The sequence below is a fragment of the Brienomyrus brachyistius genome, chromosome 16 (assembly GCF_023856365.1).
Source record: "Brienomyrus brachyistius isolate T26 chromosome 16, BBRACH_0.4, whole genome shotgun sequence".
Taxonomy (NCBI): Eukaryota; Metazoa; Chordata; class Actinopteri; order Osteoglossiformes; family Mormyridae; genus Brienomyrus; species Brienomyrus brachyistius.
Window position 1 is genome coordinate 336,062 of NC_064548.1, and position 11,887 is coordinate 347,948.

The 11,887-nt window shown below is 47.8% G+C and overlaps 1 protein-coding gene and 1 non-coding gene across 2 annotated transcripts; one reads left to right on the forward strand and one right to left on the reverse strand.

Annotated features, from left to right (window-relative positions):
- Window positions 1–1,692: 1,692 nt before the first annotated feature.
- On the reverse strand, window positions 1,693–10,655 carry LOC125709980 (splicing factor U2AF 65 kDa subunit-like). The gene is made up of 10 exons (XM_048979082.1): window positions 10,503–10,655; window positions 8,363–8,537; window positions 7,912–8,015; window positions 7,512–7,663; window positions 7,045–7,161; window positions 6,819–6,957; window positions 5,506–5,585; window positions 2,440–2,562; window positions 2,262–2,348; window positions 1,693–2,075 (listed from the first exon to the last, which is right to left on the reverse strand). Exons 1-10 carry the CDS (start codon window positions 10,549–10,551, stop codon window positions 1,698–1,700), a joined length of 1,404 nt encoding a protein of 467 aa, XP_048835039.1. The 5' UTR covers window positions 10,552–10,655; the 3' UTR covers window positions 1,693–1,697.
- A 954-nt stretch (window positions 10,656–11,609) lies between these two features.
- trnaf-gaa (transfer RNA phenylalanine (anticodon GAA)) lies at window positions 11,610–11,682 on the forward strand. The gene has a single exon. It is a non-coding gene; the product is annotated as a tRNA-Phe (tRNA).
- The last annotated feature ends 205 nt before the right edge of the window (window positions 11,683–11,887 follow it).

The window sequence follows — 11,887 nt, forward strand, 5'->3', positions numbered from 1 at the left end:
TGTATCGAGACTAGATGGTCAGTATGGATAACTAAGGTGCACTAAAACTGGGTGAGCAGGCAAGGCATGTCACCCAGGTTGTCCGTCGTCTATCTGAACCAATCAGATTGTCCGTCGTCTATCTGAACCAATCAGATTGTCCGTCGTCTATCTGAACCAATCAGATTGTCCGTCGTCTATCTGAACCAATCAGATTGTCCGTCGTCTATCTGAACCAATCAGATTGTCCGTCGTCTATCTGAACCAATCAGATTGTCCGTCGTCTATCTGAGCCAATCAGATTGTCCGTCGTCTATCTGACCCAATCAGATTGTCCGTCGTCTATCTGACCCAATCAGATTGTCCGTCGTCTATCTGAGCCAATCAGATTGTCCGTCGTCTATCTGAGCCAATCAGATTGTCCGTCGTCTATCTGAGCCAATCAGATTGTCCGTCGTCTATCTGAGCCAATCAGATTGTCCGTCGTCTATCTGAGCCAATCAGATTGTCCGTCGTCTATCTGAGCCAATCAGATTGTCCGTCGTCTATCTGAGCCAATCAGATTGTCCGTCGTCTATCTGAGCCAATCAGATTGTCCGTCGTCTATCTGAGCCAATCAGATTGTCCGTCGTCTATCTGAGCCAATCAGATTGTCCGTCGTCTATCTGAGCCAATCAGATTGTCCGTCGTCTATCTGAGCCAATCAGATTGTCCGTCGTCTATCTGAGCCAATCAGATTGTCCGTCGTCTATCTGAGCCAATCAGATTGTCCGTCGTCTATCTGAGCCAATCAGATTGTCCGTCGTCTATCTGAGCCAATCAGATTGTCCGTCGTCTATCTGAGCCAATCAGATTGTCCGTCGTCTATCTGAGCCAATCAGATTGTCCGTCGTCTATCTGAGCCAATCAGATTGTCCGTCGTCTATCTGAGCCAATCAGATTGTCCGTCGTCTATCTGAGCCAATCAGATTGTCCGTCGTCTATCTGAGCCAATCAGATTGTCCGTCGTCTATCTGAGCCAATCAGATTGTCCGTCGTCTATCTGAGCCAATCAGATTGTCCGTCGTCTATCTGAGCCAATCAGATTGTCCGTCGTCTATCTGAGCCAATCAGATTGTCCGTCGTCTATCTGAGCCAATCAGATTGTCCGTCGTCTATCTGAGCCAATCAGATTGTCCGTCGTCTATCTGAGCCAATCAGATTGTCCGTCGTCTATCTGAGCCAATCAGATTGTCCGTCGTCTATCTGAGCCAATCAGATTGTCCGTCGTCTATCTGAGCCAATCAGATTGTCCGTCGTCTATCTGAGCCAATCAGATTGTCCGTCGTCTATCTGAGCCAATCAGATTGTCCGTCGTCTATCTGAGCCAATCAGATTGTCCGTCGTCTATCTGAGCCAATCAGATTGTCCGTCGTCTATCTGAGCCAATCAGATTGTCCGTCGTCTATCTGAGCCAATCAGATTGTCCGTCGTCTATCTGAGCCAATCAGATTGTCCGTCGTCTATCTGAGCCAATCAGATTGTCCGTCGTCTATCTGAGCCAATCAGATTGTCCGTCGTCTATCTGAGCCAATCAGATTGTCCGTCGTCTATCTGAGCCAATCAGATTGTCCGTCGTCTATCTGAGCCAATCAGATTGTCCGTCGTCTATCTGAGCCAATCAGATTGTCCGTCGTCTATCTGAGCCAATCAGATTGTCCGTCGTCTATCTGAACCAATCAGATTGTTTTTCTTACACAAAAAATTATTCCGTTTTCAAAACACTTTTGTGCAAGAAATGCTCCCATGAGCCTGTGTTTAGTGCCTACAGAGGTCTTCTTTTTGCCACTGGTACAGGAGAGTACGGGTCCCACCTTGCCACAGCCAGGCACCTCCACGCCATCGACGGGCCGCGGAATCTCGATGGAGCGCACGTTGCCGTACTTGCAACACTCCTCCCGGATGTCCTCCAGGATCTCCTCGTAGTCCTCGTCGTCCACCAGCTCCTCGGGCATGACCATGTTGAGGAGGCACAGCACCTCCGTGGGCATGCCGGAGCTCTGCAGCCGCTGCAGCCCTGGAACCTGCAGCGTCACCGGCGTCTCGATGATGGCCGTCTGTCCCGGGGGGCGACAAGAGTGTCAGATACCCCCTGATCGTCCAATCGTCTCGAGTAACAGCGAGAAATTTACATGGACCCAAATAAACCCAAGAAATAGGGGCATTAAGCTTCCTGGGAGGCACCCAGGAACCAAGTTGGGTTTAGGACATCAGAAAGGCGGCAGCCGAGGGCAAATACTCACAGCGTTGGCATTCTTAGCCCCCACGCTTGCCCGCTGGACGATGAGCTTCTTGTCTCCGAGCTGCATGCCATTGAGTCCAGCCACGGCCTGCGGGATGCATCCCACACAAGCGTCAGCAATTCCATCCGGAAGCCCCGAGTCACCCCAGACCTTCCAGCTGCTGCCCCACCTCACGCACCTGGTCAGTGGCACTGATGTCCACGTATTCACAGAAAGCATAACCCTTAGACAGTGACGTGGCACTGTCCTTCACAAGGTTGAAGGCCTTAAGAGGTCCGAACGACGTCAAGAGTTCCTTCACCTGGGCAAGAGGAGGAGACGCGGGGGGGCGATTAGCCCGACAGTCCAGGCACGGCGCCTCGCTAGAAATGCTAATCTTAACTGTGGGAGAAGCAGCATGTTAAACTTTGCAAAACGACATGAGGAAACAGTGAAGACATCAGGAAAATGGCTTTATGACAAGTGGCTCGACATTACGGTGCAACACTAGAGCTCAAAGCCCCCTGTGCCCTTTCTGCATGACTTACTTACTGGGAGCGTACAAAAGTAACTATTTTGATTCTTGTCAATGAATGATAACACAGATTCCCCCCCCCCATCCTACAGCATATACAACACAACTGAATTCCTAATCAAGTTCTCTGATAATTCCAACTACGAATTTTGAAATATGGACCGAGTTGCATCTGATTTTAAGGGCCACAATAATTAAGCTAGATGGTATATAAAAAAAAAACTAAATAAAAACAGCTAATTATATGTTAAGTGTTCCATGTATACAATGTGGAGGGGGGGGGGGCGACTCGGCAGAACACAAACCCAGCCGAATCACTGACTTCCTGTTCTTAAAACCAAGAACCACATTGGTGCAGTTAATTAGAGGGACAAAGCCTACAGGAGATAAACTCACAGGTAAAGCTAAGAGCCGCCACAGGGTCCTGCTAAAGGGGCCACGGCTTGAAGCCAAACAGGACGAAATAGCTCTGCTAACATCATTCCTCACTTATTCTACAGGAATCTACTGTAAAGCCGCATTAACCACTGACTTCAGAAAGGAGTCACCTGGGACACTGGCAGCCACAAGAGGGCGCTACCTCCTACCTTCTCTTAGGGGCAAAAAAAAAAAAAAAATCAAATTTATACCCTGTGATCAGCATAATAAGTCTCTCCCCAGCCTTCAACCCCCAAAAAAAGGACCCCATATGCTTAAGAGCACTCCAGGACAGAGCCCCCCCACAGGGGCAGGCCGTCGACAGGGAGGATATCCGTGCGAGGGACGGAATGTCTTACTTGCCTTGTGTTACATGTTGGCATGGCAGCAGTAGGTCAGTACTACTGAACAAATTATGAGCGAAGACTTAACGATCTTACAGGCCCCTAGCTGGGGACAAAGTGGGGAACAAAAATGAAAGAGCTGTAAGTATCAAAGCGGTAGCAGGGACTGCAAAAAAAATGTAAACACCAGGATACAAGCAGCGGTTTCCATTTCACCTGTCTATGGCACATTTACTGGCTTTGACGTGAAATACATTAACAGTTCTGCTGGATTCAAACTCTCTCCCCCCAGTGCTGCTTTGGTACAGCCTTCCTCTTGACTTGGATTACATGTGACTCACACTGGATAAGAAAGATTACGATGACAATCCGAAAAGGAGGAAAAAAATCAAAGAAAAACAAACTGACTGCACTTCTCACTTACCTTTCACTGAAACCGCGATCACTATCTTGTGGGCTGAGTCTTGCCATTTTTAACAGTTTAGGCTAAAGTGAGTGGGACACCGGAGCTCAAAATGTTACAATGCAGGGGTGGACGCAAAACGTTTTGCGATTAACTTTTGCAAAATAAATAGGTAAACTATTAAATGCCTGTATGGATTATGTCTATAATGGGCCGATTTCAGTGGGGTGGCGATATAGGAAGAAAAAAAAAAAATCATAAAAGATGCTAATGAGAAGTAGAAAATGTCTAAAATGTGACCCTTTCAACACTTTCAGAGTAAGACGACCTCATCTGTGCATGTTGTTATGGTAATATTATCCATCACTGACGTCATAACAGAATAGGGCATGGGGCACGATGTGAAAACTCCAGTGAAGCTGATAATCGTTCACCGGGAAAAAGGTCCGAAGTATTTTCTGCCTTTCGAGCGACACAGCAATGTAGGGAACGATTCTTCCGCAGCTCCCCATCGCTGTTAACGGGATGTGAAGTCATCGTTCTCAGTGTGCGGACATGGACGTGAGACACGGCACGTCTGCGAATACTGAAGCGTTTGGGGACTTGGGCGATCTCCCCCACATTTCAAGCACAGTCTATGGTAGTGTTTCCCAGCCCAGTCCTCGGGGGTACCCCCCCGGTCAGTCCACGTTTTTGCTTCCTCTCAGCACACCTGTACCAGGTATTCGGTGTTCCTGATTGGCTGGGAGCTAGGAGGGAGCGAAAATGTGGACAGTCGGCGGTTCCCCGAGGACTGGGATTGGGCAAACACAGGTGTACGGCAATGTGGAGGTATTCGTCAGTTAGGTGACGCGCAGATGACTCGATTTTAAATTTTCATGCAGCAAAACGACGCGGCTGATTCATCCGACTAACACTCAGCAATTAACCCGATATACAAATATTCCAGGGTACCCAGCAACAGGCAGCACAGGGACTGGCTACGTGACTGGTTTGGCAAGCCGCCAGCTGTAAGGCACGTTTCCCAAAGCCTTTGTTGCTAATAAGGTTATTTGCTAACAACATTAGATAACAACTGAATGGTTCCAACTATGCAAGTCGATAACATGAGGTTTTGGGAAACGTACCTTTTACATTAGCGGGGTCTCAATATCTTCATAATTTACAGCTGGATAAACAATGAGCGTAATGTAACTGTCAACTCATTACCTACATGTCTAATAAATGTTTAATAAATCCCATGAATATCTTTAAAAAAAAAAAAAAAAAACCTCAAATGTGCGGCTATTTTCAGCAGCTAGCTTTAAACATGATGCTGACATTTGACCCCCCAGTATCTTGTAATGAATTTTAAGCGGTGAGGTAACTTTGACAGGCTTTCTTTTCCTACTAATCAGTTACACAGAGACGAGTGTTTATTTTATGTATGTATGTGCGTGCGCGTGCGTGCGTGCGTGCGTGTGCGTGTGTGTGCATGCCTGCTTGAGTTCCACGTGCAGCAGTGGGACAGAAACACAGGAGGGTTGTGGGTCGGCTCCCCGGCGACAGAGACTGAGGGCGGGGTACCTGATCGTCACTGAGATAGTTGGGCAGGCCTCCGACAAAGAGCTTGTGTGGCGAGTCTGGAACCACGGTGGAGACGACCCCTGCAGACAGAGCGGCACGGCGCCCAAAGCCGGCCGATCACAGCAAACCGTCAACATGCCGGATAATGACCACGAGCAAACGGCGCGAGTGAAATAAGCCAACTTCAAATCAGTATGACGTCGTTATCTCCTATATAATATCAGATAAATGTAACTCCAGCAAAAAAATACCTAAATACTGGGGCAGTTTGACGACTGTTTTTTGTCTCTCCCATCTTGCTCTCCATGGGAGATGCTGACACATGCAGCACCAGTCAAAAGTATGGACACACCTGCTCTTAATGCATTTGTCTCTATTTTAGCTGTTATTCACCTTATAGTAAAAGGCCTTTGGGCATGGAAGTTATGCATATGAAGTACTGCAAAGACAAAATTTTTGTCTCTTCAAAATAGGAGCCATTGGCTTCGATGACAGCATTGCGGACTCAACCAGCTAACATATGTACCCACCTGGACCGTTTCTCCAACAGTCCTCGAGTTTCCACAAGTTCTGCGCGCAAGCTGGCTACCTTACTCTTACTCTCATCCAACTGATCCCAAACCAGCTCTATAGAGTTTAGGTTGGGGGGCTGTGGGGACCATCTCTTTCCTAGTTCACAAGGTAATAAGCTACTTGCATAACCTTCAAGGTGGGCTTTGGGTCATTATCTTGCTGAAAAACAAGTCATTTTCAGTAGGTGTGTCCAGAATTTTTAACTAGAATAGGAGCCAGCAACCCTAGAACAATTTGGGGGTTAGGGTCCTTGCTCAAGGGCCCAGTGGTGAAATCACTCTGCCAACCCTGGTATTTGAACCAGCAACCTTCTTTTCATGGGCAAACATCACAGAGCCACACAACACCCCTATGTTAACAGTAAGAAGTGAGTGACTGAGCTGTGTGTGTGTGTGTGTGGCTCAGCTGGTTAGGATGCCAGCGTTATCATCAGAAGATCACTGGTTCACATCACTGGTGATCACACCACTGGGCCGGCGAGTTTGCTCTAGGGACAGGCTGACCCTGATTTCTCAAAAAAAAAAAAAAAAAAAAAACATTCTTCACTTTGGATAAAACTGTCTGCTAAATATTTACAACATTAAGTAAATAAAAGTGAAAGTCTCCCTCTTTATATGACAAGACATCCGCAGCTTGCGAAGGACAGTCAGTCCGTAACGAGTACAAAAAACTGGCCTTGCCGATCGGCTCTTCAAAGGTAAATAAAGATTAAGGTTATGACGGCGACAAGCAAAACGGACCTGGTACGTGGAAGGCGGGCTGCTCTGAGATGCCAGGCAGGGGGCGATAGTCGTGGGGCCGCCTGATTTTTAACGACTGACCCTGGAAAATGATGCCGTCGAAGGCCATTGCCTGCGTGGTCTCATCCACGGACCGAAACTAGGGCAGAACGAAGAACGTCGTTAATCAGGGAAGGCTGCGGTCTCCGCCTGGACACAGCAGCCATTAGGCAGGAAAGACTCTTACTTCAAGGAAGGCAAAGTTCTTGTCCTGGTTTATCTGAACAGCGAGGACGGGATTGGTGGGACCTTGACATAAGCCAGCCAATCGCATCTGGGTATTGAAGAAATCCGCCATGGCCTCCTAAAAAGACAGGCAGACACACTGAATGAAGACAGGCAGACGTCTGAAGACATCAAAACAGGCAAACGAGAAAAAAAATGACTGACAAGTCTAGTACATTTATCTATTTATTTTGCGGACACTTTCATCCAAAGCAACATACATTTCATTGAAGAAGCAGGACCAGACAGTTCCTAGAGCAAATAGTGCTTAAGGGCTGCGCTCGGGGGCCCAATGGTGAAATCACTCTGCTGCCCAAGGGATTTGAACCAACAACCTTCTTGTGACCGGCTCAGTGTCCTAACTCACTGAGCTACACATGACACCAGTATGCATGACAGAAGGCAACGCGGGACTTTGCCTGGACTCACCTCCGTCAGGCCGAAGGGGATGTTGCCGACATAAAGCCGCCTGGCCTGCCGGGTCATCTGGCTGCCGACCATCGGCACCTGGGTGGGCGTCACTGCCACGCCGCTGGTGGTGGATGTTGCCAGTAAAGCTATCGTGGGGATCTGCCCTGCAGCTGTGGGGAGGAGAAAGGGCTTCAAGACCCCAACCAGGGACGGCCAGAACATCCGGATCGTCGCCTTCATTTGCTTCTAACCCCTAGGTTTAAGCTCTCTTCACACTGTCTGAAATCATCCCAAGTGTTATTCCCTCTTTGACCAGCAGGGGGGAGGAGGGCACTCCAGAATAAATGCTTTCATTGCAACCAATATACCATAACCTTGCAATACTGAACTAGCACACATGGAAGCGTCGCATCCAAACCTTGCATTGCCTTGTACTGCATGGGGGTGATGTGCTCGAATCCCGGAGGGGGAACATCCCAGTACTTGTATGTCCTTTTCTTACGGCTTCTCCGAGGAGAGTAGCTGCCCAAACACAAAACAGAAGGTTGTTTTCCCCAAACAATACAGTGTAAACACTCAGAATCTGGCAAAAACAAACAGATGGCAGAATGTTTACATTTAACTTTGGATCGCAGGCAGTTTAAGGTCATGAGGGTGTGACCATGCGCCACTTTTTAGGCTGGCTTTGAGGTCCCATCGCTATGGCGGGGGCTACTTATAAACGCCAGTTAAAATTTAATATGGGTACAGTCCCCCTTCCCACCACGAAGAAACCAATTGGTTGATTGTGAAAGAAACTTGTTAAGAGGCCTCAAACCATGCTAGATATCAGCTTCAGTGCCTGTAACCGGGACCGTGAGGGGGGGTACCTGTGCTTCTTGTGCTCGCGTGAGCTGCTCCGTCGGTCACGACCCTTGCGGTCGCGGCTGCTGCTGCGCTTCTCGTGACTCCGCCCCCTGGAGTCCTTGCTCCAGCGGCGGTGCTTCTCGCCACGGCTCAGAGACCGGCTGCGGCTACGCTTCTTGTGTCGCTCCTTCTCCCGCTCTGGGGGACGACACCGTGGTACCAGTGAGACGGTGGGCGGAGCGACATGACTGCCCCCCTACCATCCATTTCGATAAATCCAAGATGTGTAACTCAGAGGGATTATGAATGTGTGTCCGGATGGTTGTGGGTTTGAAGCCCATGAGTCACAGAGTAATCATATTACCAACTTCCCTGGGGTGCTGGATGCTGACTGACCCAGCGCTATGCCTTAAAAGTCACTTACGGAGACCAAGATGTGGTACGGGGTCTAACTCCCCAGTTTCCTCACCAGAATGAAGCACCTCCATTCAATTCACATATTCAATCACACCCTCCTGAAACAAACACACCCATCTCTCAATGGCTAATAATTTCAAGGGCACAAGGACATCCCCTTGAATGTCAGTCTGTTGTGAAACAATAAAAACATAACCAGACTAATTAATGATATAGGAGCACAGTGGTGAGTACAGTTGCCTCACGCCTCCGAGTCTGGAGGCCTGAATTTTGCCTCTGCTCTCTGTATGGGGAATTTGCCTGGAATAGGCTCCAGGGGAGCCTGACTAAGATAACTGGTTGGACGATGGATGGGTAATTAATATCGTTTCAATCTGACAGACAGCACTTTATTAAACTAGCAATAAAATATCACCTTTCTATCCCAGCAGGTCCTTCATATAGAAGCTTAAATAAATCCCTGAAGGTGCAGTTTTCAGTGAAGCATTTAAACGCAGGTGCTGCTCGAGGAATCAGCTTCATGCATCAGTTATAACAGCGTTACGGTAATGCACCGCTGCAAAAGTACAGACACGGAGCGGCCAATGCATCTTACGTAAATCGGTAATAACCAATTACCGCAATCGCAGGCATAGTCAGAGCGCAGATATGAATGACTGGAACTGCTAGTTTATCAAACACGGCGGCACTTAGTGCTCGTCTAGCCGAATCAGGTCGTTTCGAATGACATTTTAGTGATTTAGTGATAAGGAGCTGATATGACAAGATTGCCATTTGATAGGTACATAAATCAATCCTACTTTCGACTCCGTTGTAACGCATGTTGTATATTTCAGTTGCGTTAGTATGGCTTAAGTTTATTCAGTTTACTGGATTCTCTGCACTTTAATGAAGTTATATGTGTATTGTTATATAACTGTACATCATTGTTAGTTACTGCTATCCGCTGTAAAGGTAGATACAGGTGCAAGACTTTGCAATAACGACCTAAAAGCAGTTGTTATGATTCCAGGGAACGCGGCTGATTTTTAGAGTCTATACATCATGAAGAAACGGCGATCGTGTGAGAAAGACTTATTCTGTACGGATGACAGGGCCAGCATTTCGGACCCAAGGGAAAGGCTATTGTGCATCGGAAAGAGACAAAATCATATCATTATATAGAAAACTCGTCGTAGTATTTAAAAACCAAGTAACTAACACTGTTATTAAGTGCGGACTTTAAATCAAGTGGTCGCGGTCGTTTTTATTTGCATAAAACTTTAAACGTGATCTTGAAAATATAACGCTTGCAACAAACATCCATGCATAGTGTGTTACTGCGAATGAAAATACGCGGGTCGCAATTTATGATCCAAGTGTATAATGGTAAATAATTAAATAAATAAAACCGCAGGCTTTCACATCGAGTGCACCCCAATAACGTTTCATTGAAATGTCCATGTTATGTACGCCGGGCACTGATGGATGCAGGCCTAGCGATCTCTATAACAATGCCAAGCAAAGAATGTCACTGATTTACCAAAGCGGTCAGTTTTCGGGGATCCTGCGGCAGCTGGGAGAAGAAGAATCGGGCAGGTTTCAGAATCGGCGAGCGCTCGGATAAAAGGCACCGATTTCCCAGCCGCGCTTTTCTTTTCGGAACCAGCAGAAGTGCCCTCCGCACCATCCTCGGCGCTAGGACACGCCGGCCACTTTATTACCCTAAAACAGGGAGCATACACCGATCTTCAAAGCCAAACTTACCTTGCCGATTTTCGCTTAACTGCTTCTCAAACTCATCGAAATCGGACATTTTTCAGTCCGTACTAAAGACGTATTGCAAAATAAGCAGAGGTCCAACAGTAGGCCTTTGAATGGGCTACAGGCTGCATTGGGTTCTGCTGCTTTTTCTTCCGAGTCGCCTGCCCCTCCTCCCCCGAAGTCATCGGCTCTTCCTCGGTTGTATCACACACAGGTTCGGAAACATTCGATGCGCATTACCGTCCCCTCCTGCACTGGAGGGCTAAGGACAACGTGATTATATCGAACCAAAATTGAAATGTGCAAGTTGACTTTCCTAGTTATACGTCTTCATTTTTATTCTGGGTTTAACAACCATGAGTTTATGACGTATTTTACATGATTAGTTGGCGACTGGACCTTATTGTTTATATCTCTTATTAAGGATCCATCCATCCATACATCAATTATCAAAACCACACACTTACAATCCGAGTCTAGTTTCATATGCTGCGCTGCTGAGCGACCCGCAGAATATTATGCATGAGTACAAGTCACAAGCCCCGTTTCCACTAACACGGGGCCGGTTCTAGCTTGGTGCCTTTTGAGACCGAGGCAAAAAGATGCAGACTCTCCCCGTCGGGGAATCGAACCCCGGTCTCCCGCGAGGCCCGGGTTCGATTCCCGGCCAATGCAAAGCGGCTCTTTTAATAACTGTACACTCAGCGCTGAACTCCAGCTAATTCAGTCTTATCTCAAGACAGGTACTCCACATTTCCGCTCAACCCCTGGCAAGCGGAGCCCTGAGGCTGGCTCATTACAGTACCCCTAGATAAAAACTACACAGAGGCATCTCAGCTTCACACTTCTGACCGCCTTCTAGCCCATCCTTGCATCTGTGCACTTTCTCACACATTGCACTGTCTGACATATTGTCTTTGTTGAGCAACAGTCTCGTGTTAGCTTGAGAAGAGCCTCTCACCTGACTCGTGTACCGTACAATGGCTTAAAATCGGACACTTCTCATAGCTTGCTGCTGCTCCAGGTTGACATTCACTGCATGTGGCTCAGGTGGGGAGATGGGCTCCAAAGAAAGAGGCAGAAAACGGCAAGAGTGGAGCTCACGGTTGTGCCGGAATAGCTCAGTTGGGAGAGCGTTAGACTGAAGATCTAAAGGTCCCTGGTTCAATCCCGGGTTCTGGCAGCACGTGACGTGAGTCTTGGAGCTCGTCTCCGCCTTGGGCTGCGATGTACCCACTGGTTCCATGGTGTAATGGTTAGCTCTCTGGGCTCTGAATCCAGCGATCCGAGTTCAAATCTCAGTGGGACCTGTCTTGGGCTCTGTTTTGCGCCCCAAGGCGCACTCTTGCCCAAAAACGTTTCTTTTACACTTTTTGCATGTGGTGTAG

Coding starts and splice junctions, on each gene's coding strand:
- LOC125709980 (XM_048979082.1), bottom strand. CDS start 10,551: ATGTCCGATTTCGATGAGTTTGAGAAGCAGTTAAGCGAAAATCGGCAA. Junction 8,016..8,362: donor CGCGAGCACAAGAAGCACAG/GTACCCCCCCTC, acceptor GTGTTTGGGCAG/CTACTCTCCTCGGAGAAGCC. Junction 2,076..2,261: donor GGGCTAAGAATGCCAACGCT/GTGAGTATTTGC, acceptor CCCCCGGGACAG/ACGGCCATCATCGAGACGCC.